A 26,609-nucleotide genomic window follows, 5' to 3' on the forward strand; every position below is an offset into this window, starting at 1 on the left:
GGCTCTAGGAGCACGCAGGCTCAGTAGTTGTGGCTCGTGGGCTCTAAGGCGCAGGCTCAGTAGTTGTGGCTCGCGGGCTCTAGAGCCGAGGCTCAGTAGTTGTGGCGCACGGGCTTAGTTGCTCCGCGGCAGGTGGGATCTTTCCGGACCAAGGCTCGACCCCTGTCCCCTGCATTGGCAGGTGGATTCTTAACCACTGCGCCACCAGGGAAGTCCCTCCCCGTACTCTTAAATGGGAGTCTTCTTTTATAATAGGAGATAGTAAGCCTATAGCGATTAGAATGCTGACGAATGATATGGGTTTAAAATATGTCTAAGGAGGTTTGAGCAGAGGTTCTCAGCCTTTAGCACACACTGCCAGCATCTCACTAGATTTATAGACCTACGGGAACCTCGCTGGACGGGGTAGGGGGATGTAAGATTCTTATATCCAGGGCCCCTCTTCTCAAGAATAACCATTTTAGAGATGTCCCTCCATGACGGCTCCCTAGCGAGTCAGTGTTGGATGGAATGACGGCCATGGCCTCCCCCAAACTATTAGGGTCCCAGGATGATAAAATGCTGTTACATGTTTTTCTAACAGTAACAAACCGATGAGCCAACACTGTAAAACACGGACACAGGCTGGTTCATCTTGCGCCTGGTGTGTTTACTCATTTTTCCTTTACCCTCTGCCATCACCCAATATTCCGGGACCAGAGATCAGAGAGCCAGTTATAGCGCCCAAAGCCTTGATGGTGAGATAACTTTGTCCACCTGTGGCTCTTCATTTTCAGTGGCATCTAGCTTGAACCTGCCGTCTCAAGACTTCCTCTCTGAGGAAGCTACGCACTGTTTCTAAGGAGTTCTAAGCGGGGGGATGAGGGTGTCTGTGGCACAGCGGATCGCAGGCTAACTGGCAGCCCGTCTGTGGAAGAGTCTTGGCACTGAAGGCCCTCCGTGGCCCGGTCACGACTCACCTTACATCTACATCACCTACAACTTCATACACCCCGGCTCTAGCCAGGCCAGTCTCCGGCCTTACTTCCCCAGTTCCTGCCTCCCCGACATGTTCCATCCTCATCCCACTTTGCCTCTCCCTCCTTCCCCTGCTGCATTCAATGCATCCTTTAAGCCCCGGCTCCTCCAGGTCTAAAGGACATATAAGCTCTCAGCAGCGGATGCCTCTCAACAGGAATCTGGTAGGAAAGAGTTTTACTCTTCATTATTTTTTAAACCGATTTTTACTGCATGCATTAATCTTTTAATTAAAATACTTTTAATTAACACATTATCGGGAGGAAAATAAAAATCCACCCCCAAAGTAGGACCGCCGTCCTGCTTCGGTAAGTGGACTGCAGGGTCCACGCTGAGGATCCTCGCTGCCTGGGGGAGGTCCACACTGAGTGTCACCACCTTTGCTCAGCTCCGGGGGGGGGGCGTTAGAGCTCACTCTAGGACTCCCCCAGGGGCTGGTGCTGGAGGCTGGGTTGACTTGCGGCATAACCGAGGGGCACTTGGTGCGTGGGGTCCACCAGACTAGGACGCGAGAAACCAGAAACTTGGCCTTGGCTCTCTCACTCATCCGTCACTAAACCTCTTTGGGAATCAGCTCCTCAAAGGTAAAATAAAGGGACAGACTCGAGCTATGGGCTCAAATGTTTCAAACCCATGTCTCAGTAGGGATTTCTCCCCCTCCTTCATACTCTTAACAGCCCAAAGAAGCAACAAACAAACAAAAAAACCTGTTGGCCTTACTTCCCATGATTTAGGTTATGAAAATGTTGATTTTCTCCACGTGCTTTTGAAAAGCAGACTACTGCTGCCTCCCAACCAGTACAATGGACTAGAGGGTCCCCTTCTGCTCCAACAGAACTCCATTGAGCTTGTCTATATTTAACTTCTCATTTTCTTAAGATTTGCCTCCTTCAAAAAGCAGAATAAAGGGGGGAAAAAATCTCAGTTAGCTGGATTCCAGTTCATTGAGGGTTTACTGTACGAAGCCACGCTGGAGAGCCCTCCGGCCTTGTGAACATGCAGTCTGCAATCTGGACACCTTTTATTTAATTTCAAGAATTCCCTTTGCACGGCAAAAAGGGGTCTGAGGAAAGCAGAGCGGCACAGATGAGGGGAAGGGCAGAAGCAGAGCGCTCACACACGTGCTCCCCAGCTGGGAGAGAAGTGGGATCGATGGCAGGAGCGGAAGTCATTCTTGACACAAACAAGGGTCCTGGGGCGTGCCACCCCACCCCAGTGCCTGGCCATGCAAGACGCAGATAGGGAGGCTGTGGCCCATCAGGACCACAGAGCAGATGTACTGACACGGGGAGTCCTCTGGGCGCCTCCCGAGGCGCCTGCAGGGTCTGGAGCAGAGGAGGGTCTGTGTCCATGTCCACGAGCATGGTCGGTTAACAGACAGCACCAGTTGGGAGGCTCAGGGCAGGAGAGAGACTGAGGCTCTCAGACACTAGCACCTACTGGCCCTGGCCCTCCTGGGAAGAGACTCACTTCCTTGATAGCTGCTCTTGCAGCAAGAGCCTCTCCCTCACCCCTGTGCCCTGGGAAACGAATAAATCATCAGGATGAGGTCTGAGCCAGGGTGCTAGCTGCCTCTGGAGGGCCAGGTCACTGCTGTGCAGTGGAAAGATGCTGCTGCACCAGGTAGAGGGACTGGAGGTGGGAGGGACAGGCTGGGGGCCGGCAGCCCTCCCTCCCGCCCAGCAGTGCCCACACAGGAAGAACCTTCTGGAAGCACAACCCCGGGCATTTTCTAGTCAATCTATTCCCCATTCCCAGTAACCCCATGAGTTGGCCCCTGTTGCTTCTGATTATTTTTGGTGGGTCAGGGGAAAGAGAGAGGAGAGAGACCAGGCCAGAGAGGTCTCTCACATGCCAGAGGTAGGCAGTGTGTGTGGTGGGGACACTGCGCTGGGGGCAGGGCTCTGGTCCCAGCCCTGCCACTCTCTTCTGTGTGATCTCGGGCAAACCATCTCACCTGTGTCTCACTTTCCTCAGCTATCAAGTCAGGAAAATCCTACCCCACGTACCTCAGAGAGATAGGCTAAGGGTGAAAATAGATAACGGATAGAAAACGTGTTTAAAAAAGTATAAAGCGCTATTCAAACGCGAGGCAGTGTTGTCATCACGGAGATCCATCCCTTAGCACGTCCCTCCTCTCACCAGGACACCTTCGCTTCCTTTTTAGGGTCTCTTAACTTTAGGACCTATTTCTTTATCTCAGAAGGGTTCCGAGACTCCCTGGTGGTTTCCCCTGATCACAATCTGTGACCCCAGAGGCCCAATGGGCACGCTAGGTGTCTGAGGGGGGGTGCCGGAAGAGGGACCTACCCGCTGTCCTTCCGGCACCTTCCCTGCGCCGGCCCCCTTGGTCCACCCTATGAGAAGAGCTGGGCTGTCCATTCAGGCCGGACAGGTCTAGGGTACCCCTGCCCCACACTCAGGGGACCCCATCTGGAGTGCAATTCCTGTTCCCGACTTCCAGCAGGTGGCGGGGTAGAGGGAGGGAAGGCGCCCCGAGAACCAAGGGCAGGATCGGATGGTGGGGCCTCAGGACGCCCCCAGGCTCGCCCCCGCCCCCTGCTCCTGCCGCCGGGCCCTTCCCTCCCCCGGCCCAGCCCTAGTCTCGCTCTGGCGGCGCCTGGAGGGGCCGCTGGGCCCCGAGGCCCGGTCCGCCGCCGCTGTGCACGCGCAGGTGGTCCTTGAGCGACTCCTTGTAGCGGAAGCTCTTGCCGCACTCGCCGCACGTGTAGGGCCGCTCGCCCGTGTGGATGCGCTGGTGCTTGAGCAGGTTCTGCTTGCGGATGAAGCTCTTGCCGCACAGCGCGCACTGGAAGGGCCGCTCGCCCGTGTGCAGCCGCTGGTGGTTCTGCAGGTGCTCCTTGCGGCTGTAGGTCTTCTCGCACTCGGAGCACTTGTAGGGCCGCTCGCCACGGTGCGTCATCTGGTGGCGGATGAGGCCCGAGTGGCAGTTGAAGCTCTTCTCGCACTCGGCGCACTCGTACGGCCGCTCCTTGGTGTGGCTGCGGTGGTGGATGATGAGGCTTTTGCGCACACCGAAGCTCTTGCCGCACTCCGGGCACGAGTAGGGCTTGCTGCGCGCGCCGTGCAGGAGGAGGCTCCGGCGGAGGCCGCCCGGGCAGCAGCTGCCGCAGCCCCCGCCGCCCCCGCCTGGGCCCCCGCCCGCGCCCCCGGCTGCCCCGCCGCCGCCCGCCTGGCCGTCCGCCTGCGCCCCGCCCGCGCCCCGCTCCCCAGGCAGCGCGGGGAAGCCGTCGTCCAGCAGCGCGCCCCCGCCGCGGCTCGGGGGGCCGCCCGCGTCCTCGGGGGGCGCCGGCAGCGGGGGCAGGCTCTGCGGGGCGGGCGGGGGCTGCGGCGGGGCCGGGGGCGGGTTCTTCACCATCAGCAGGCTGTCACCTGGGGGGGAGACACGAAGAAGCGACATGCTGACACTGCTCGGTCCAGGACTCACGCCGTCCCTGCAAGGGGGCCCCGGGCCTTAACTAGTTCCTCTGCGGCTTCCTGCGAGTCACAGGCTAGCCGGGCCTCAGCTTCTCTAAAGGATGAGGGGATTGAACAAGGCAAATGATCAAGTTCCCTGTGCTCGAGGGTTCCCCAACCCTCGGAGCTGCACAGAGCCACCAGCTGGAGAGCACCTGAAGCGGGTCAGGCAGGTGGCACGCAGTTAGGATAGGAAACACCCCCAGATGCCGGGAGCCGGTGGGCAGAGGAGCGGTGCTCTGCGGAAGTCCCCTTGGAAGGCGGAATCGCCTGGAAATAATAAGACTTAATTGTATTCTGGTGTTCAGTGCTAATTTACCTACGGAGAATCTCTCGACTGGAGGGAGAGAGTCTGCCAGAACCTATCCCAGGTGAAAAGCCCGTCTGAAGGCCTACAGGAGGGGAATGCAGGGGGCCGGGCGCATAACCACCCTGCGATTTGCAGTTATGTCTCCACTAAGCAGGCAGCCTTCGGCCTTGTACTGCGGCGGGGTCAGCTGGGTTGATATGAGTCCCACCCTAGCGCCTGACCCCACCTGGCCGCGGACCACACGTGACTGGCGCGCTCCTCATCCTCGTGTGGAAGTGGCTGCCCAGCCAGCCTCCCCAGGAAGCGCCTGTCTCGCTCCTGCAATGGTGCCCTTTCCTGCACCCCCGAGTCTCCAGGGTTCATGGTTCCACACGACCTTGGGGGCAGTGGGGCACAAAGCCCAGGCTCTGGGCATCGGAGCAGCGATCTGAGGCCCAGGACTCCGACTTCCAAGGCACTACTGGGTTTGCTGACTGTATTCAGGAGTCTTCTCTTTCCTTCACCCTCCATCACCTCCCCGATCCCCAGTTCACAGTCCTTTCTTCCTGCAGGAGCCCCCTCCCCATGACATGTGTTCCTTATGTGACACTCCTAGACAGACTGGGCCCAGCCTGCCCCCCTCTATCCCAACCAACACTGACCAGGCAAAGAACCATTTCCATAGGACACTGGCCAGGGGCAGGGGCCACTGTAACTCTCCTAGCCTCAATCCAGGATGTCATGCCGTCAATCCTGCAGGTTTGGCTGTGGCCTCTGTCACAGCTGCACTGTGGGCCTTGCTTCTCCCTCTACCCGATTGGCTACTCTCCCTCCTTCGTGGGTGTTATTCCCAAGAGGACCCCCAAGGAAACCACGTGTACGTAAACCTCCATCTCAGGGACTGTTTCCCAGGAAACCCAACCCCAAACAATCCTAATCCTACTCTGATCATTCTTCAAACTCGGAGTGAGCACCAGACCACTTCTGTCAACTGCCTCCCTGTTCCGCCCCGCCCCCCGCCTCTGTTCTCCCTTCCTGACCCAGCTTAGCTCCTGTGGTCCCTCTGCCCCTCTCTCCTCTGTTGGGCTTGCCTGGGGGACCCCAATGCAGTGACAGCACTCAAGTAGCTGAAGGCTGCTGGAGAAGATCACACACCTCAAACCCTGGCATCCTACCCCATGACTCAGCATGCCCCAGTTTTCCACTCTCCATGGGGATTACGTCACACCATCTCCTCCCACCTCTAACATGAGGACTTTCACTCTAGAACTCACTGGCCAGTAACTGATTCAGATACAAGCACGCGACCTTGTTCTGGCTGATGAGATGTGTTTGCTGGGAGGTTTCTGGGAAAGCATCCTCACTCCTTGGAGACAGCGCAGGCAAAAAGACGGCCTCTCCTTTCCCTCTGGGCCTGGAGGTGATACTTGGAACAGCTGTGGCCAACTTGCTCTATCCACACCAAGGATGAGCGAACAAGCAGTTGGAAAGAACCTGGGTCCTTGATAATATAGCTGCATCCTTGAGCCAACCAAGGCTAGAACTGGACTACCTCTTAGTTACGTAAGAGGATAAATGTCTTCATTCTTTAAAGCAGTTTGAATATTCAATCAATTGTACGTATGTAAAGAAATCCCAGTAAACACTCTGGACACAGAGGCTCCAGTGCGGTTCTCTGGTAGGCAGTACTGTCACTCATCGCTGTGTGGGGAGCAGGACACTCCCGACTCCACAGGGAGTAGACAACAGAAGCTTCATGCTTAGGACCCTCCCAGACCTGGTCCTGCGGATCTCCCCTTTCAGCTGGTTCTGATTTGAATCCATCCTCTTGCTCTAATAAAACTAATTGTAAGTATAGCACTTTCCTGAGTTCTGTGAGTTGTTCTAGGGAATTACTGCACCTGAGGCGTTAATGGAGACCCCTGAATTTGCAGCCAGCTGGTCAGAAGTGCGGGTGGTCTGGGGACCCTCGAACTTGCAGCTGCTGTGTAAGATGAGAGCAGTCACGTGGAGAACGAGGTGCCTCACCTGTGAAGTCTGGCCTAATCCCAGGTGGTTGGTGTCAGAAGTCCTTGCAACCTGTAACTCCCCAATCAATCTAGCCCCAGGCTCTCCAACTTCAGACTCCTATGTTCATCTGTCTACTTGACATTGCTACCTGGATGTCATCTCAAGTTGAACGGGTCCAGAGGAGAACACCTAATTTACACAGCTAACCTGCTGCTTTTCCAGGACTCACCATTTCAGCAAACAGCACCCATTCGCCCAGTGTTTCCGGATCAAAACCTAGGAGTCACTCTTGTCTCCTCATCCACCACAGACAATCTATCAGTTATATTTCCAACCATCACCTCTTGACCTGGTCTCTACCCACTACATTAGCTCCTACATGGTTTCCCTGCTTCTGGCCCTTTCTCCCCACCTGACTCCAGTCAATTCCCAAACGTACGTTTTAAAAATGTAAACCAGATCACGTCACCACTGTGTTTCAAACCCTCTGTTAGTCTCCTTTCATATTAGAATAAAATCCAGAGGCTAACCTGGCCCATAGGTCATACGTGGTCAGACTCCTCCTTGTCTATTGCTCCAACCTCCTTCCCCAGATGGCCTTCCTTATGGCCTTCCCTTCCCCAGCAGCTCCGTGGTCAGCTCCTTCTCGTGATCTGGACACACTCAAGTGCTTCTTCCTTTCCTGCCCCGACTCCCGGCCCCCTGTTTTCCCTGAGTCGTCACCCTCAGAGCGTTTACCACCCCGAGTTTATCTTGTTTGCGTGATTACTGTTCATCACCGTCCCACAAAAGGAAAGGCCCCTGGCCCTTCTTCACCACTGATTCCAAGTGCCTGTAGTACTGCATAGCATAGAGCAGGCACGAGGTAAATACTTGTTAAGTAACAGAGACTAAAAAAGGCTGGAATCACTGTTTTAACCAGTTTTAACCCAAGGCAGTACGTGGGAATTTCAGGAGGCTGCTTTCAAATCGTATCCTGTGACTTGCGAGTGTGTTTTGAGTGCTGGCGTCCGGGTAGGGTGGTCTGGCCTGAGGCTCCCCACTCTCTCCAGAAGCACCCAGTAGCCACTGAACTCCAAACCCCTATTCACACTTCCTGCTTCAGTGGAGCCCCATGCACGTTACTTCTGAGTGAACCAGACTTTTTTCCTGTCTTACACTAACTGTCAGAGAGCAGAGAGTAATATCCACTCATTAATATATAAAGCCAGGAATCCTTTTTACTAGAAGGTAGCGTCCGGTTAGGCTGACGTCTGACTTTGAGTGAAGCAGGACACCGGGTCTTTCTCTCTCGTTTACGGCAGGGCCAGGGAAGGGGGTTGGCGTGAACATGCATGTATTTCTGTGTTTTACTCTCTAGCCCTGCCCCCTCTCCCCTTCCGAGCCCCCTCCAGAAGACTACCACATGACGCCATGTCTTACCAAAAGTCCACCTGGTGGTCCTTGGCAACCACAGCACTAGGTGGGTTTTAAACCTCAAAGAAATCACAGGTGAGATACTAATTTCACATCCCAACATTAATGAGCGGAAGGCAGGTTCATTTTGGGAGAAAGACAAGAGGCTCTGATACGAGGCTCTAGTGACTGGGCGGGCAGGAGAAGCGTTTCCAGATACCCCTCTCTCCCAGCTCTGGGCCTTTCTTCCCAAATGCAAACTTTCTAAGGCCTCCCAGAGACAAAACAGCACGAGGCAAACTGTTCTATGAGCCGCTCGGCATATTCGAACTGGAGAAGGAAAGCGTTTTGGTAATTTGCAAAGCCTGGCGATTTCTGCACGAGTTTCTCACGCTGTTTTCACAACCATGCAGGTCCCAGGAAAAGGCTCCTTGAAGCCCACACGCTCTTAGCCAAGTTGGAGAAGTCGGAAGGCAGCGCCGAGGGACAAAGATTTGGGCGGAGTTTCCTGGCACAATGTTTGCTGATCTGGTACCCCTGCCTTCAGGGCCAGGGCTAGAAATGGTGGCCTGAGTGCTGCAGAGGATGGGGTAGCATCAACCTCTATCGCTTCTTCCTGCCCTCACAGGCGGTCCCCCGGATGTCCCTGTCACATCCCACCCCACCAGCAGGTTAGAAAGAGGACAACTGAAATTCTGTTTTAGACAAGGATGTGCACCGTTCCTCTGCCATCCCCTGCCCATTCCTCCGGCCCCACTCTGCTCTTCCAGACTGAACTAAGTCTGTCTCACGGAGAGTGAGATCCGCTCACCTGGGTTTTAAATGTCCCTTCAGATTCAGAAATAACCCATGTCCTCAGCTCTGACATGGATTTCGAGCTCTCAGAGGGTGTCAGGAATGTGAGCAAGGAACATATGATTAACTGTCCCTTCACCACCCCAATCACCCAGAGGACATTAAGCCAGCTGTTTCAGTGGTACTGGCCCTGGCAAGGAATGTGAGCCTGATGCGACGCGTTACCTAACCCACCAACACATGCCAGAGGTCCTCAGCCAGTCAGGGGGCTTCCAGAAAGACCCAAGAGAGCCAAGTCAGGGGAGGTATTTGGCCTCACACTTGCCGGCAGAAGAAACCCCCCTCTTCCTATCTGAGCTTCAGGAGCTTCCCAGTTACTCTGGGAGGTCAGCTGCCAGGGTGCTCTGGTGAGTGTTTCCTAGTGTGTGAGCCGCCTGCTGCCATCACCTGCTGTGACACCACTGCCTCAGCTCGCTCCCAGCCTGCTCGCCTTTCCCTGTTGTGATGGGTTGAATTATATCCCCCCCCAAAAGATAACATCAAAATCTGGACCCCCCAAGTACTTCAGAATGTGACCTTATTTGGAAATAGGATCTCTCCAGGTGTAGTTAAGATGAGGTCATACTGGAGGAGGGCAGGCCCCTGATCCAATGTGACTCGTGACCTTATAAGACACAGAACGTGTGAAGACAGAAGATTGGGGTGACACATCCACAGACCAAGGAACACCAAAGATCACCAACAAACACAGAAGCTAGGCAGAGGCAAGGCAGGGCTCCCCTACAGCTTTCAGAGGGAGCATGGCCGTGCCGACCCTTTGATTTCAGACTCCAGGCCTCCAGAACTATGAGAGAATAAATTTCTGCTGTTTTAGGCCACCCAGTTGGGTATTTTTGTCAAGACAGCCCTAGGAAGCTAACATACCTGCCATCCTCCAGAAGGAAAGGGGACAGTGCTTTGATACAGGCCTTCAAAAGGCTGCCATGACAGAACATCACCCTGTAAGGGGCTAGGCTGGGTGAGCAACCGTCCCAGTGGACAAAACACCCAGGGGCCCCGCTGGGTGCACCACTCACCGGGGCCAGAATCTAATCCGAGCTCTCCTTCCATGGCGTCGCGAGGGCCCCACGGGTACGGCTGCTCCTCCTGCTTTATCCATGACAAGATGTCGTGTGCGGAGATCAGAGACTCTGTTCGGGGAAAGAAGGCAGTCTTAGAGCCTGTTGCTTTCCACCGAGCATCCCACTGGAAGTTCGAACACCGCCACGTGCAGAGGCCGCTGCTCTGCTCAGAGGGCGTGTGGCAGTTTGGGTATCCCTGTCCCCATCCCGTCAACAGCCTCCCCAGATGGGACCTCACTGGTCCTGCTGCCGGGGAGGAGGCTGTGTGGAGGCAGAGCCAGGACCGGAACCCAGGTCTTCTGGCTCTGTCCTCGGAGCCCCAGGGCCATCTGCGGGGCCAGGCCGGAGGGGAGCCTGGCCTCTGATGGCCCACAGGACCAAGGGAGGAGAGGTCGGCCTTCCAGATCGGCAACGGCAGAAGCAGTGGGCACAGGTCATTAATAGGAACTGCCGTGGACACTGCCGCCTCTCTGTCGGGAGGGCACTGCTTCCTCTCCTGCCCTGGACCCCTTCAACTTCCCCCCTTGTGGAGCTGTAGAGTTGACAAACGACACGGAATCCTAGATCTTACAGCTGCTTCTTTTCCTGGTGTGCGGGGCTGCATGAGACTTTGGGGTCACAACCAGCAAACAAGATGACACTGGCCTCCTCCAGCTCTGCAAGCATATGTGAACACACGCGCACACACAGTGCACACGCACACAAATGCACACGCACACCCGCATGCACACACATGCCCGCGTGCACACGTACATGGGGCCTGGGCGGGCAGAGCTTCCCTATTGTTCTTTTATGCTTCCCTTTACGCCTGGACTTTCCCCAGAAGTTTCCTGGGAGACACCTAACTACTATTCACTCAAGGAAGACTCCGGAAAAAGTAAAATTACTTTCTTTCTTTCTGTCACAGAAATATATACCACTTTTAAAAGGCTTTTTAATTATATTTCAGAAATCAGTGAAGTCATATTAGTATCAGTTCACTGACAGTACAAATTATCAGTGTGATGATTCCTTTAGAGAAGTCCTCCCCACTTTGCTAATAGTTATATGCCGAAATGTGTACAAAGTCACCACCTGAGGAACACACTGTAGTTTATCCCCTGCGTCTTTCACTGGCCTTTGACCAAAGTGACTCGATCGGATAGATTTTCTGGCGGTTACAGAAGTCATCTCCACGTGCCCCGACGGCGCGCTCACCTGAGTTGGGGTCCGTTGGAATGTCCCTCTCCGCCAACTCCTGCTGAGCCCACACGCACGGGGGGTCTTCCTGTTTGATCCGGGACAGGAGGTCTTGGGCAGAAGCTGGTGAGTCTGCTTGTGGGAACAGAGCAGCAAAGGTGTCAGGGGACACGGAAACGCCCGCAAGGTGGTGCTTTAAGTCTCTCGTGTCATGCAATGAGTTCTTTTCCCTAAACATCAGCAGTAATTATTCTAGTTAATTAAAGCTTTAGGTCAGCTTGGCCTCAGCTGCTGGAGCTTTTGCCGCAAATAAGTGGATACTACAGGGGGTGACATAACAGTGATGTCATCGAGAGAGCTTTCCTGTCCTTCAGGAGCTTAACTCCTTCAACCGAGGTTCACGCCTGAGGCCTGAGCAACACCGTGGAAGGAGGTCTTCCTCCTGCAGGGACCGTCCAGGAAAATGACACCTTCCAGGAAGGCTTTTTTTTTTTTTTTTTTTTTTGCGGTACGCGGGCCTCTCACTGTTGTGGCCTCTCCTGTCGTGGAGCACAGGCTCCGGACGCGCAGGCCCAGCGGCCATGGCTCACGGGCCCAGCCGCTCCGCGGCATGTGGGATCCTCCCGGACAGGGGCACGAACCCATGTCCCCTGCATCGGCAGGCGGACTCTCAAGCACTGCGCCACCGGGGAAGCCCCAGGAAGCCTTTTATCTTAACCATCTTAATGGGGTTTTTCTAAGATGTATCCTACGCCCTCTTTCCTCTGCAGAGTCTATTAAACCTCATTTACCCTTTATTACCCTCTTATCTCTTAAAGATCCCTCTGAAGCACTGTGATGCTCTCTGAGGAACTGGCCTGATGAACTGGGAAGCGGAAAGGGCTGCTATCACTCACCTATGAGTGTGAGGCTTTGACTAAGGGGGATGAGGTTTGTGGAGCTCTAACCTGTGGATAAGTAAAGAGCTACAGTGTGTTAATATATCTTGTGACGGTTAATTTTATGTGTCAACTTGCCTGGACCACAGTACCCAGATACTGGGCCAAACATTCTTCTCGATGTTTCTGTGTTGTTTTTATTTGTTTTGAGGAGTTCAACAAGACTTTGAGTAAGGTGGACTGCCTTCCATAATGTGGGTGGGCCCCGTCCCACCACCTGACGGCCTTAATGACAAGAGACTGACATCCCGAGGAAAAGGGAATCCTGCCGGCAGATTGCCCCGGTGCTCCAGTTGGCAGAAGCCAGCTCCTTAAATTCAATCACTCCATCAATATCTCTACACACATGCGCACACACACGCACACACACACTCACCCTGTTGACTGTTTGGAGAACTCTGACTAATAAATACATATCTTCTCTAACAGAGATCTCACATACAAAGTCCAGCCAGAATGCTGTCGAAGAGGAGCTATCCAGACCTCCTGACAGGACTGTGGCCGTGCGGGGCCTGACACAGAGGCAGCAGCCATAAGTGCTTGGTTAAAACAACGAAAGCTCTTGCCACCAGTCGGAAGCAGGTCTCACGGACCCACAGATTCCCCCACCCACGGGACCTGTAAAACGCCTCACACTCAGTACTTCTGCAGATACTGCTTTCCAAGGGAAGAAAGGAACAGTTAAAAACTGATATTACAAAGAAGAGAAAACAGAACGGCTAAGCCCAGACGTGCTGGCAACTCGTCCACGTCGTGTGCCGAGTCTGCGGCTCGTGGGAAACCCTGTCTCTCCATCCATCCTGGACCCACAATCTTCCGTTTTCAGCTCAGGCCTCTGGCCTGGCACACACGTCAGACAATGCTGGGCGCCTGCAGACCACGTTGGACTTTCCTCTGCCACCCGGCTTGGGCGGCCAGTCAGCTCACTCACCGGTAATGGACTCTGTGGGGATGGCTCTTTCCTCCAGGCCCCGCTGACCCCGGGCACACAGGGCCTCCTCCCGCTTCACCTGAGAGGACGTGTCCTGTGCAGGCACCAGGGGCTCTGCTCCTGGGGACAGAGAATCACATCGTTTGGTGCCGTTTTCATGAATGATCGTCAGCTGGACGTTCTCGGGGTCAGGAGCACGGCTGACAGCACTGGCCAGGGAAGAGCACAGGGGTCTTGGGTTTCTCTGGGCAACTATGGGGAACCCCCAGGAGTAGAAGGTCCTGGGAGCAGAGAGGCGATTGACATTCAGGACAAGGGGGTAGGCCAAGCCACAAAATGAGGTGTGGTAAGGCTGGGACAGGGTTCCAGAAACAGCCCATGCTGGGTGGGTGCTAATCAGGACAGGCCATAGGTCTCCCTCCATGTGGGAGACATTCGTCCTTGTTCTGCACCCCAGTCAGGAAGAGTGGGCCAGACAGACAGACACACACACACACACACACACACACAAAGTTAGACTGGGCAAAGGGAAGCAACCCCATCCCTTCCTGGAATGGATAAGGCACAGCATCCTTTTGCATAAAAGACAATAACATGTCTTCCATGCAGACCCCGTGACGTGACCACAGGGGCATGTTCCTCTTGTGAGGGTCTATGGTGTGATGTATAACACTAGCCCCCGCAGGAGACAGCAGGAAAGAGACTACATGAAGAAGTGGAAGACACGGATCCTGGTTTCACCTCTGCCCCCAGTCCAGAGGATGAGTCACTTGCCCTCTCTGGCTCTCAGTCTGCTTGGTCCATCCATAAAAAGGCCACAGTGGTCCCTGTTCTATCTGGCACAGGGATGGATGATAACTCAGTGAAACGGCTGAGGTTACATTGCTTTACTGTGAAAGGTTACCACAGCTGCTGACCTCACACATTTGTGGTACCTAAGACAGGGAAGGAGCCATTTAGACGAAACGTCCAGAAGAGGCAAATGCACAGCAACCAGGGGCTGGGCGGGGGAGGCCCAGAGAACAGGAGTGACTGCTCATGGGTGTGGGGTTCCCGATGATGAAAATGTTCTGGAATTAGATAGTGATGATGGCTGCACAACTTGGTGAACTGAATGATACACTTCAAGAGTGAATTTACAGCATGCGAATTATATCTCAATAAAGAGAGCAGAGTGGGGGGAGGGGGCCGCCTTGAGCCACCTTCTAGGGAAGTTTCGGTGAATACACCCTCCACTGAAAAGGGAGGAAGGGCAGAGGGCCCCAACGGGTGAAGGCTCCTGGGAGAAGGCAGAGAATACAGTTCAAGGACCAGATTTCACCTGGCCCAACAGTGCTCAGGAGAGCTGAGGTCCCGAGAAGCCTCGCACCTCCCATCACCAGGTGTGACGTTCTCGGGGAACTGGATCCTCAGAACGTAAGATCTTCCTTGAATGAGGAGAAAGCTTTGGAGGGTAAGTCTGCCTGTGATGGGGCGTCTGTGAGAACGGGGTGAGGACGCTGAAGGAGACAGCCAGGCCCGAAGCAGTCGGCCACGCACCCCACGTGCGCCACGCAGAGCCTCCTCTGCCCACCTCCCTAGGCTGGAGCTGCACTCGGGTCTAGGGCGCCCATCAGGGCTGGGAGGCTGCAAGGCGCCCCCCCGCCCCCGCTGCTTCCTCTTCTCTCCAGCTTACCTGGGCATCTCGAGCTACATGGTTCTGACCCAAAAGACAAACATCTGTGGTGCGCTTTCTGGCCCTGAAACTCTTCCTGTAGGTGACCGCCAAATTTCAAGGGCAGCAGAACTGGCCCCACGAACAACTCGGGAGAAGCCCGCCTGGAATTCATGCAGGGATGGCGGTGCTTCTCTCCCACCCTGCCCTGGACCTAGGGCTGTCTTCGGCTGCCGTCACCTGTGTCTGGATCCATCAGGATTCCTCTCTCTTCAGGGTCACGCTGCTCCCACACGCAAGGCTCTTCCCGGGGCTCGGCCTGGGGTGGAGCATCTGGCTTGGACACTGGACCTTCCGAGTCTGGAATGAGGTGGAAGGGAAGGAAGGGCTGAGTGAAGCTGATCAATGGGCCCCGATCAAGGGCGATGTGGAGCTCTCCCCTCCCCCACCCCACCCCAGCAGTCCTCTAGGTGGTGGCCGTTATGTGAGTACGTCAGGTAATCTCTCACGAGGAACTATGAAAACAAGTCAATAGATTCTCCAGTTTCTGGTCTCTGAAAGCCAGCAGCAGAGCGACTGTGGCTTATCCAAGGCTGCTGGGGGTCAGCACGTAGTGACGCTGTTTGGCTGTAATTCCAAAATGGTGGCAGCACAGTGTTCAGCCCCGCAGTGATAGGCCCTGTTTTTACCTTCCATTCTGTTACAAGTCATTCTAACTTCCTAGCAGCCAAGCAAATCGTTTCTTGAGTTTCCGTGACGTATGAACATGAAACACCTTGCCCGGGGGTGGTGCACCATGGGTCGAGAAGCATCTCACTCCCCACTCCCAAGGTGCTCGCCACAGGGGAGGGAAGGCGCCCTTACCCAGGGACATCAGGGTTTTGTAGTTCTCCTTAACCAGGTTGTTGTAAAGCTCCTTCTGCCATTCATCCAGGTTCTTCCACTCGTCCTCAGAGAAGTAAACAGCAATGTCTACAAAAGTCACCGGAACCTGGGCCAACAAGAGTTTTAGTCTGGAACCCCCTGCTCGCTCCTCCCCCCACCAACTCCCCATCAGGGGCACTGGGCCCGCTGCACCCACGGCCCCCATCCTGCCCGGCCCGTTTCAGTGGAGTCAGTCCACTCTGTTCCTGATCATCCTGTGCCTCCAGTAACCTTTTAAAAATTAAGCATTTAGGGCTTCCCTCGTGGCGCAGTGGTTGAGAGTCCACCTGCCGATGCAGGGGACACGGGTTCGTGCCCCGGTCCGGGAGGATCCCACGTGCCACGGAGCCGCTGAGCCTGTGCGTCCGGAGCCTGTGCTCCGCAACAGGAGAGGCCACAGCAGTGAGAGGCCCGCGTACAGCAAAAAAAATAAATAAATAAGTAAAAATTAAGCATTTAACCACATCCTTTGTAATTTCACTTTTAGGTAAACTGGGTACCTGAAGGTAAAGCTTTTGGCATTCAGGGTGACAGAGATGCAGTAGGTTCCTGGAGTGCGTATTAGCAAGCCAAGTCCAATAAAACCCTGTTATAGAACCTGTACTTCAGTCAGGTCACCCCTAGGTACACAGTCGTGTTTTTGTCACTAAAACTTGCCCGTGCTAAGGCTCCGGAATCTTGATCTGTTTCGTGCACCGCTACATCCCAAGCATCTAAAAGCATGTAGTTTGGAGTCAATAAATATTTGTTGAATGTGTTGAATAGCTGTTGCCAACACTAGGAAGGTCCCACTGTGGCCTGAGTCATCCAGCATCCAGTGTCAGTCACCTGGTGTTCAAGGTCATCTAATCTGCTCCATAAAGCTGTTATTTCAGTTCGACGAGGATTCTTGTCTGTACTCATTTCAGTCACTCACCATCATGGCCTCATCTCGGACAGAATTGTTCAAGATGGTTTCACTTCCAAGACTTCAATATCTGAGCTTCACTTCTCTGACCACATAGCCTTACCTCCTACCACTTTCCCATCCCTGCTGGACCAGCCTTTCCCTCTCACTCTGAAATCCAAGCCCTCAGTTCTCCCCAAGGCCCTGACCCTAGTCCATCGGTCTCTGTACCTGACACATGGCACCTTTGTGCGAATGAAAAAAGCAGCACTCTCGGTGTCAGGCCTGCTGGCGCACTGCCTGGTAAGTGGGCAGTGCTCGTACACAACCGATAAATGCCAGCCCTGGCATCAGGTGCTCATCACCCTAAGGGCGACTGGGCAGGGGCCACGTGCAGACCTGTATGTCACCCACTGACTGACAGCTCACTCCCATCTTTAGAAACGGAACTAGAACTCCTAATTCCCTGGACCTTCCACCCGACTTCGGCAAATCCCCAACCTGGGAAAACGGATACAGACCCCTTTCTTCATTTTAATTCTCTGCTCTAGATAAAAGTCACAAAATTCTGCAGGTGACAACCGCCACACACTCAGGCCTCCTGGCGATCTCGCTGGCATCTCCCTGTGTTCCCCGGGGGGCTTCTTTCGCACGCTTACCTCTCCCCAGTGCTCCCCGGGCCTCCCGCCATCTCCTCCGGTCTCCCCTCGATGGCAGGTCGCTGTTGACAAACTCCCACCTCCGCCCTCCTTCTTGCCAAGCCAGTACCCCTGCCCCCCACGTGCACCCTTCATTTCTCCTCCTCCTGCCTGTGAAACTCAACCCAAACCACCTTTTCCCTTTGGCATTTTCCGTCTCTCCGTCTCCCCCTTCAGGACCCCCAACCCGAGAGGAGCCCCACTCAACTCTGCCACCACAAATGAGTCTGCTCTTCCCCTTCACTTGACACATCCCGAGACACACGTTCTGTGCTTTCTTCCCCATCCAGGCATCCTTAACCCCCGAAATCTGTCTATGAGCATCCTCTACTCTCTGAAACCTCATCCTGAGAGGTCATCAGCCTCCTGCTGTTAGCTTTCACCCCTTCAGACCTCTCTGAAAGGTCAGACCACCTTCCTGGAATTTCCTCCTGCTTGGTTTCCACGACCACGCTGCCTCCTGCCCACCTGGTTCACGTCTCCTGTACTGCTCCCTCTTCCTCGCCCCGGGGCCATGGTTCTGCTCTCACCCTGCCCTGTTTCGTCACTTTCCCCTTGGCAGCTTCATTCTTTTCACGGGTTCAGTGGTTACTTCTTTGCAGATGACACCCTTCAGCTTTCCTTCCTCCCTTCAAAGTTCACATTTCAATAGCCTTCTGAGTGGCTTCATTTATTCATCTTTTTTTTTAAGATTTTTTTTGGATATGGACCATTTTTTTGAAGTCTTCATTAAATTTGTTACAATATTGCTTCTGTTTTATGTTTTGTTCTCTTGGCCACGAGGCATGTGGGATCTTAACTCCCTGACCAGGGATCGAACCCGCACCCCCTGCAATGGAAGGTGAAGTCTTAACCACTGGACCGCCAGGGAAGTCCCTATTCATCTTTTAAGTACCTCAAACTAAATGCATCCAAAACCAAGTTTGTTATCTTTTCCGACACACCAACTCCTCTGTCCCCGCTTCACCAGTCAAAATTCCAGAATCATGGTCCCACAACTGGAAATAGACATCACTCTGCAAAAGCCTCACTCTGCTAGGATGCAGCAGAACTCTGAGACATGGGCCAAGATTGCAGGGAACCCACAGCCTAGCCAGACAGGAAAGAATATCCATGAATTATCCATGAACAATTAACCAATTTAATAGAACCCACGAGGCACAGAGAAGCTGAGAGACAGCAGCCTGAAATTTGAATCTGACAAAGAGAATGCATCTAGCAAGGCCAAGAGTCTACAATGAACTGAAACTACTGCCAGCAACATTAATTAACATTCTCATGGTGCCGTATGGTTATGGAGGTTTTAAAATATGTCTGCAAATTCTTTGACAAGCCCTTCAAAAAATAAAGCCGAATTTTCCTCCTCTTGAGCGCAGGATTGAGTGACTTGCTCCTAACAAATGAATAAAGAAGTGACGGTATACAATTTCTAAGGCCGCGTCATAAAAGACATTGTAGCTTCCATCCTGGTCTCTCTTTCTGGATCACTCACTCTAGGGGAAGCCGGCTGCCATGTTGTGAGAATGCTCAAGCAGCCTTGTGGGGCAGGTCCAAGTGGTGAGGAACTAGCTAAGGCTTCCTGCCAAAACAGGCGAGTGGGCGTACTGGAAGCCGGTCCTCCAGCCTCAGTCAAGCCTTCAGATGACTGCAGCCCATCAGTCATCTGCAGCTCATAAGCTTGACTGTAACTTCATGAGACTCTGAGCCAGAGCCACTCAGCTAAGCGGCTCCTGAATTCTTAACCCACGAAAATTGTAAAATGATAAATGATAATTTTTTTTAGGCTGCTAAGGGTTGGGGTCATTTGTTACATGGCAATAGAGAACTACTACAATGAGCTACATAGTGTTGTCCCATCAGCGATATCAGTTAAACCTCACAACTCCACGAAGTAGGCATAGTATCATCTTCGTGTTACAGGTGAGAACACTGAAGCTCAGAGAGACCACCTGGGAATTTACTTACTAAATTACTTATTTACACTTCACTTCTTTCCAAAGAGGAATTGAGGAGGCTCAGAGACAACATAAAACATAGCTGACCTGCGGTAGGAAAACCGGCACGTGGTAAAGCCAAAATTCAAACCCAAGCCTTCTAATTACGGACCCCACAACCATTCCATTGTTCCGTGAGGGTAGGTGTCAACTCAAGACCCCCAACGCCTGGCCCAACACACAGAACGCGCAGCAGGGCCGGGACGCAGCACCGAGTTAAAGCAGGGCGCAGACGAGGGCAAAGGGCAGCGTGGGAGGAGATGCCACCTATGCCGCACAGCAATATGTTATATAAGCCAAACTCGACAAAAACGAGCCCCTGGGGGCTGCAGTGGTGGGGGTGGCTTAGGGAGGAACCACAGCCACTGTTAGAACTCAGCTCTGCGTGGCCTCAATGGATCACCGTCCAGCACCTCCTCCGGCGAAGCCACTGGGTCGGCTACCAGATACAAAGACCAAGAAGGCCCAGTGCCTTACGTGGAAGCGTGAGCCCTCCAGCTGGAGGGTCATTCGGCAAACATGTTTTGCTATAAGCCGGGTACTGCTGTAGGCACGGAGACACTGCAGTGAACCAAGAAGAGGGAAACCAACCAAGAGACAAAAAAAAAGAGTACGTATTTAAGATGCCTGATGGTGTAAGTGCTTTGGAGGAAATGAGAGCAGGGACCGAGGAAAGAGTGCGCCGGGATTGGGTGGCCAGGAAGGGACAGCGGTCCAGTGGCAGCTTAGCAGAACAGCTGATGGGGGCGACGGGGCGGGGGCCCTTCAGTGGAGGAAAGTCCTTGCCATGGGACCGTGGGGAGCAACAAGTGGGCAGGAGGGGGTGGGGGGAAAGGAGGTCGGATGGGTGGGCCAGAGGGAAGGGGCCAGTGACGAAATGGGGGCTTTTATGCTCAATAAGTTGGGGAGCCATTTGGGGGGTTTTAAGCAGAGGTGTAATATGACTGATTTGTATTTTTTCTTCCTCCTTATTGGGGGTACGGGGGCAGGGAAGAAAGCAACGAATATTTATTTTTTAGCCTCGCCGTGCAGCATGCGGGGTATTAGTTCTCCGACCAGGGATTAAACCCATGGCCCCTGAAGTGGAAGTGCGGAGTCTTAACCACTGGACTGCACTGCCAGGGAAGTCATGACTGATTGATATTTTTAAAGGATCACTCTGGCTGCTCTGCTGAGAAGAGATTGTATGGGGTGGGGGCCCAGGATGGAGACAAGAGGACCAGGGCGGAGGCCATGGCAATAATCAGACGGGAGGCGATGACAGCTTCAACAGACGAAGGCGGGAGCCGTGGAGGCGGGGAGGAGTGGCTGGGCTGTGCATATGTTTTGAAGAAAAATCAGATGGTATTTACCAATATAGCGGAAGTTGGGTGCGAGAAAGAAAGGAGAGAAGGATGACCCTAAGGCCTGTGGCTTGAGCAGCTGGAAGGATGCTCTTGTCTTCGACGGAGAAGAGGACGACTTTGAGTAGAACAGGGTTCAGGCAGAAATCGGGGGTTCAGTTTGGTCGAGTTAAATCTAAGATACTTACTGACATCCTGATGGAGATGAATTAACAGGTAGGAACGTGACTCTGCATTCAAGGAGGAAGTCTGGGCAGGATACAGAGACAGAGCGGGAGGGAAAGACTGCCTTTGAGAGCTGACAGCATCTAAAACGCTGAGCCTGGATGAAATCACGAGAGAGGGAGTGTAGAGAGTGAGCAGAAGGTCAGGACGGAGCCCTGGACCATGCCAAACACTAGAAGTCAGGAAAAGGAGGGGAAAGCAGCGAAGAAGACTGAGAAGAAGCAGGTAGTGATGCAGGAAAAGGACCAAGGGGGTGCGGGGAGCCTGGAGGGCACGCGGACAGGTGTTTCAAGGAGGGAGGGGTCTCCTGCGTGAAATGCTGCTGACAGGGCAGGGAGATGAAGACTGAGGCTTTAATACCACGGCTTTAACAACCCTTGGCTTTAATACCATGGATGTCATTAGAGCCTTGGCAAGACCACTAGGACGGAGAAGTGGCAGCAAAAGCCTCAACCACGTGGGTTCCCGGGAGAATCATCCAGTCACCAATTGACTGGAATACTGAGAACAGAGGAACACGTTAAATGTAGACCACAGAGGATGCAACAGCAGAATCCAGAGAGTGAGAAGTTCCTCAGGACAGATGGCCTAGTTTCCTCCACAGATAAACTACAAGGAAAAATGAGAGAGATGAAGGAGGAACTTACAGATTGAAAAGGCTTAAGAGACACAGGAATCACAGCGTGTGGACTTATTTGAGTTCTGATTCAGGCAAACTAACAGAAAAAAATATATAATATTTTTGGAAGAACTGAAAATCTGAACACTGACTGGATATTGGAGTAGGTTGAGATCTTTGTTATGGTAGTGATAATCTTGAGATTATTACATTAAAAAAAGAGTCCTTACCTTTTAGAGCTACCTATTGAAATATTTACAATTAAAACGCCTGCTGTCTGAGATGTGCTTCAGAATAAAATGGGAGGGGGATGTGGGTAGGGAGTTGGATGAAACAAGATTGTCCAAGAGCTGATAACTGCAGAGGCTGGACGACGGATTCATGAGGGTTCATCACACAATTCGATCTACTTTGGTCTAGGTTTGAATTTTCTATAATAAAAAAGGTTAAAAAAGGGAGAGAGAGACAATGAAGAAAGAATTGGAGACAGCAAGTAAAGACCGCTCTGAAGAGGAGCAGAGAAATGAGGCACCGCTGGAGGGAGTTTTTTTTTATTACAGAGATGGGCGACGCTGCAGGCGGGGATGAGCTAGTGGAGAGGGAGGAGGTGACGATGCAGGGGACACAGGGCAGATGCTGCGTGACTTCCTGGAGCAAGTGAAGGGGTGGGGTGCGAGCCCACGGTAACAGGAAGGCAGAGGACACGCAGCTGCACGTGGAGTCTCCGGAGGGTGACCCCATCTTCTCAGGGGCGTGCTGACCGAGCCCGCAGGCTTGATGAGCCGGGGACAGCAGGAGAGAAAACGGAACAGGAAACGGAGCGTGAATTCTGAACTGTGAGGAGGGCCCACCGGAGGGCGGTGGACATGACTCAAGTGACCCTGGTTGGCGTGGTCTGGGTCAGTCCCCAACCATTCAGAGGAGCAGACACGAAGACAACCAATGACAAAGGGTCATTTGCAGGTGCCAAGGGGAAAACCCAAGCATGAGGCGCTGTCGGAATCTGCGGACGCCCAGACGCCTGGGGAGGGACACCTGCGGGCTCCGTGGGGAATGGCTGGAGGCCAGCCTCGCGGCGGTGGAACATTCCAGATGAAGTGGTTAGAGTGGAAGCAGGCTTTGGGAAGAAGACACTTGAGTCAGGCAACAGGGAGCCAGAGACGCCTGTGAGAAGGCCTGACAAAAAGAGCGCTGTCCACGTGGGCTGGTCCTCTCCGCCATCCCTGCCCCTGGGGACCGCCACTTACCTTGGGGACCTCGCCCTTGCTGCCCGGGGGCAGCCGCAGGACCCAGAAGTTCCTGTTCCTCAGCAGGTTCTCCATGTTCTCCAGCCGCCTCTGCAGCAGCCCGTACTCCTGCAGCAGGGTCCCCAGCACCGCCCACTTGCCCTCCATGTGGTTCCCGAACTCCACGGCCGTCTTCTCGCAGTCGGCCAGCTTCTTCTCAGCCGTCCCCGTCCGGCCCTCCAGGTTTAGCAGCTGGCTGGCCTGGGCATCCACCTTCCTCTCCACGGCCTGGATGGCGGCCACCACGGTCCAGAGAGAGATCTCTGCCGTGGGCAGCTGGGGCTCTCTCATCATGCGGTCGGGGAAGACGGGTGCCCTATCTGGGAAGGGTGGGAACTGAAAAGGCATTGGTCGCCGGGCGTCCATGTCCCATTCCTGAGCCTGTGCGAGGAGGGAGAAAGTGACAGCGGGGATGAGACCCTGTGTGAGGAGGCAGGGTGGCCTGAGAGCAGGGGACAACTCATCAAATGCCGCAGAGTCTCGCTCTCCTGCCAAGCCCCTGCCTCTCAGGCTATGGTGTTCCTTAACATGCCAGCAAGAGCTCGGGCAGCCACCCACCCAATCTTCCCACTTCCCATCTGCAGGAGTCAAGCTGGCCACTAGTTTACAACCCCACCTTGACCCTTGAGAGGTCAAGGCTGTGGACCCCAGGCTAAAATGTCACGAACCACTTTCCTTGGCGAGCCCATCTGTTTTCTTCATGGGCTAGACTTAATGATGAACTCTAGAGCTGCCCAGTGTTTGCTGTTTCAAAGTAAAAATTTTCATGTCAGTCATCTGCCCCTAATCTTCCCAGCGATCTCTAAGCCGGTTAGGGCAAGAATGATTATCTATCTCTGCTTTAAAGATGATGAAATAGAGCCACAGAGAAGTGGCCGGTCATTCCACAGCATCTCGCTGCACTGTCAACTGGAGTAGTTCTAGGTGCTGCAGGTGACAAAAAACACAGTTCAGGTAACTGGGCTGCCACCCTTCCCAGCAGGGCTGTGGCCAAGGGAGACACCGGGAGCCCGAGCAAGAGAGCAGACGAGCAGCTCTGTCTCCTTATGTAAGTACGTATTCATATTTTCCAAAATAAAAGTGGGTTTGCCAAAAAATGTCATTCACTGAGGAGAGGAGGAGGGGACATCTCTAAGAGGAAGAGAAGACCTCCCAGCCCCCTCTGCTTCCCAGGGGGGAGGGGTACCTGATGGTCCCGGCCCTCTGGTACTCCCCCAGTTCTGGGTCCTTACCCTGGAGGGCGAGGTCCCCTGGGTGCAAGTTAGGAGCTGAGCCCTGTGACCGAGAGTGGGGTGGTCACTGTGCACTGGTGACCTGGGAACTGGCCCCATACCATACCAGCTACCCAGGGCTTACTGGACAGCGGGGCTGAAATGGCATCTCCTTGCCACATGGGACAGGAGGAGGTGTCATTTTCTGTTCTCTCCGTCGCTGCTGAAGAGGCCCTCAGGCTGGGCGAAGTGGAGACCTATTACTTAGAGGTGCGCTGGGCAGGTAGGGACAGGCATGCTCACTGCCCTCTCTAACTCAGAGCAGCTGTGACAGCCACAGAGGAGCATCACCCAGCTTCCAGGGAATCACTCCTGACATGGGAGAAAGGGCAGCAGGGTCTGGGCCCCAGACCCTGCTCCATAAGAGGCAGTAATATTTCCAGCAAAGCCGTGTACTGGGGCTCATTCAGGCATCATTCCAGCCTGGCCTACAGAAGGGGGCAAGGGCTGATGGTGGAAGTTCAGAGAGTCACTGGGCCCAGTTTACTTTTTGCAGGTGTTGGGGAAGAAAAATTTTCCTTCTACCCTTCTAGGTTCTTCGGCTGCTCTAATAGGTGAATTGACATAAGACAGATTAACATGAGAAAAACGAAGTTTAAAAACATGTATTCTGGGGCTTCCCCGGTGGCGGTGGCGGCGCAGTGGATAAGAATCCGCCTGCCAATGCAGGGGACACGGGTTCGAGCCCTGGTCCAGGAAGATCCCACATGCAGCGGAGCAACTAAGCCCGTGTGCCACAACTACTGAGCCTGAGCTCTAGAGCCCTCGAGCCACAATTACTGTAGCCCTTGCCCCTAGAGCCTGTGCTCCGCAACAAGAGAAGCCACCACAATGAGAAGCCTGCACACCTCAACGAAGAGTAGCCCCCGCTTGCCACAGCTACAGAAAGTCCGTGCACAGCAATGAAGACCCAACGCAGCCAAAATAACTAAATAAAATCAAACAAACAAACAAAAAACAGGTATACCTCCTGTATACCTGGGAGAGACCCAGAAAACTGAGTTACTCGCCAGAATGGCCCAGGCCACTACCTTAAATACCATCTTCAGCTAAAGACAGATGATGTTGGGGGGTGGAGGAGTCAGTCACAGGAGGTGACCAGGAAAAGACCAGGACACAAGGGTGTACAGGTTTATGCAGATGTACGTCCTTGCCTTCTCCGCTGGTGAGAGTTCTTAGAGACACTGAGTCACGCTCCTCTTCCTGGTAGAGCGACGAAGATTTCTCTTTTACAGAGGGAACTCCTACTTGGTTTTCAGAGCTTCTCCTCTAAAATAACCATCTTAAAATAATCCTTATGCCAAAGAGGCATATTTTGGGGCGGCAAGTTCCGCTTCCCTACACAGGTTTGGAGACCTAAAGCTGAAAAATGATCAAACAGGACACGGCAACTCCTGGCGGACTTGTCAGAACCCGGCTGGCTGAGAACCAGGCCAGGGACAGAGGAGGCTCCGCGGGGTCCAGCCCAGGGTCAGCTCCCACACTCTCCTCCGGGCAAAGCTATCCAGGCCTCTCTCAGCATCACGTCCTTGTGTTTTACACACCGCTCTAGAGCTCTGACTCCGGAACCGAGATCCTTATGGACCTTTACGAAATGACTGGTGCCTATTCTCAACCCCAGAGGCGCTGATTTAACCGGTCTGGACGAGGCTTGGGCGTCAGGAGTCTTAAGCTGCTCAGGTGCTTCTAATGTGCGACCAAGTTTGCCCACCGCTGGATGGAGGGCAGAATCGCCTCTCAGCGGCCCCTTCCCTCCATCACAGCCGGTGCCGGGGAAAGGTGAATCGCTCGTTATGCTCGGTGAAAGATGGCCATACAACGTTTAAAACATCTTTTCGTCAGAGTGGCCGCAGTGTGACCTGACGAGGTACGCTGCGCGCCCACGTCGCCGGCCCGGCGCGAGTGCGGCCGGCAAGCCCCTCGGCAAGCCCGGGCCGGGGTGGGTGACGCGGTTACGGCCCCGCCAGGGCCCGGGGACCGCGCGTTCCGGGCCCCCCGCCCCGCGGGGCCTCCCCGGGCGCCGGCTCTGGGCCCTGCCGGCACGCGGCCTCGGGCGCCCTCCGCTCCGGGACGCGGGCGGGGCCTGCGAGGGCGCCGGGCCGGGCCTGTCGCGCGAGCCCCCGGCGCCCCGGCCCACCCGGCCTCCGTCCCCGCCCCGCGCGGCCCGGGCCCCCAGCCGCCCGGCGCCCACTGCCCTGCGCCCCGCCCCGCCCCCACGGCAGGCGGGCGGCCATGGCGCCGGCGGGGGTGCACCCACCTGCATGGGCGGCATTCCCTCGGCCATTTCCCCGCGCAGCGCCGGCTCTTGGTGGCAGACCTCCTCCGGGGGCAGAGCCTGCGCCCAGCTCCAGCTCCCGCTGTCCAGCCCCAGGCCCTGGATGCCCAGCTGCTGAGGCTGCGGCCGTGTTGACACAAACTGCATCCTGGGAGCGCTGTTCCCCGCTCGGGCCGGCCAGGGAGAAGAAGAACGTTTTCCAGGCGCCTTCCCCCTCGCCGGGGCCGGACAGCTCCATCTACAGCCCGTAGGAGCAAACAGTCCCCTTCGGCGGCGCTCCCC

At 54.5% G+C, this 26,609-nt stretch overlaps 1 protein-coding gene across 1 annotated transcript; it reads right to left on the reverse strand.

Moving 5' to 3' along the window:
* Positions 1–1,235: 1,235 nt before the first annotated feature.
* ZNF282 (zinc finger protein 282) lies at positions 1,236–26,606 on the reverse strand. The gene is made up of 8 exons (XM_030854127.3): positions 26,310–26,606; positions 22,743–23,162; positions 15,671–15,797; positions 15,047–15,166; positions 13,153–13,272; positions 11,302–11,415; positions 10,060–10,173; positions 1,236–4,410 (listed from the first exon to the last, which is right to left on the reverse strand). Exons 1-8 carry the CDS (start codon positions 26,472–26,474, stop codon positions 3,617–3,619), a joined length of 1,974 nt encoding a protein of 657 aa, XP_030709987.2. The 5' UTR covers positions 26,475–26,606; the 3' UTR covers positions 1,236–3,616.
* Positions 26,607–26,609: the final 3 nt, after the last annotated feature.

Source organism: Globicephala melas, chromosome 9 (assembly GCF_963455315.2).
Source record: "Globicephala melas chromosome 9, mGloMel1.2, whole genome shotgun sequence".
NCBI lineage: Eukaryota > Metazoa > Chordata > Mammalia > Artiodactyla > Delphinidae > Globicephala > Globicephala melas.

What these genes read in the sequence shown, in the direction of transcription:
- ZNF282 (XM_030854127.3), bottom strand. Translation starts at nt 26,474, where the DNA reads ATGCAGTTTGTGTCAACACGGCCGCAGCCTCAGCAGCTGGGCATCCAG. An exon ending in CAAAACCCTGATGTCCCTGG is followed by an intron (nt 15,167 to 15,670) that starts GTAAGGGCGCCT and finishes ACCTCATTCCAG; the next exon opens with ACTCGGAAGGTCCAGTGTCC. An exon ending in CCTGATGGATCCAGACACAG is followed by an intron (nt 13,273 to 15,046) that starts GTGACGGCAGCC and finishes CTCTGTCCCCAG; the next exon opens with GAGCAGAGCCCCTGGTGCCT.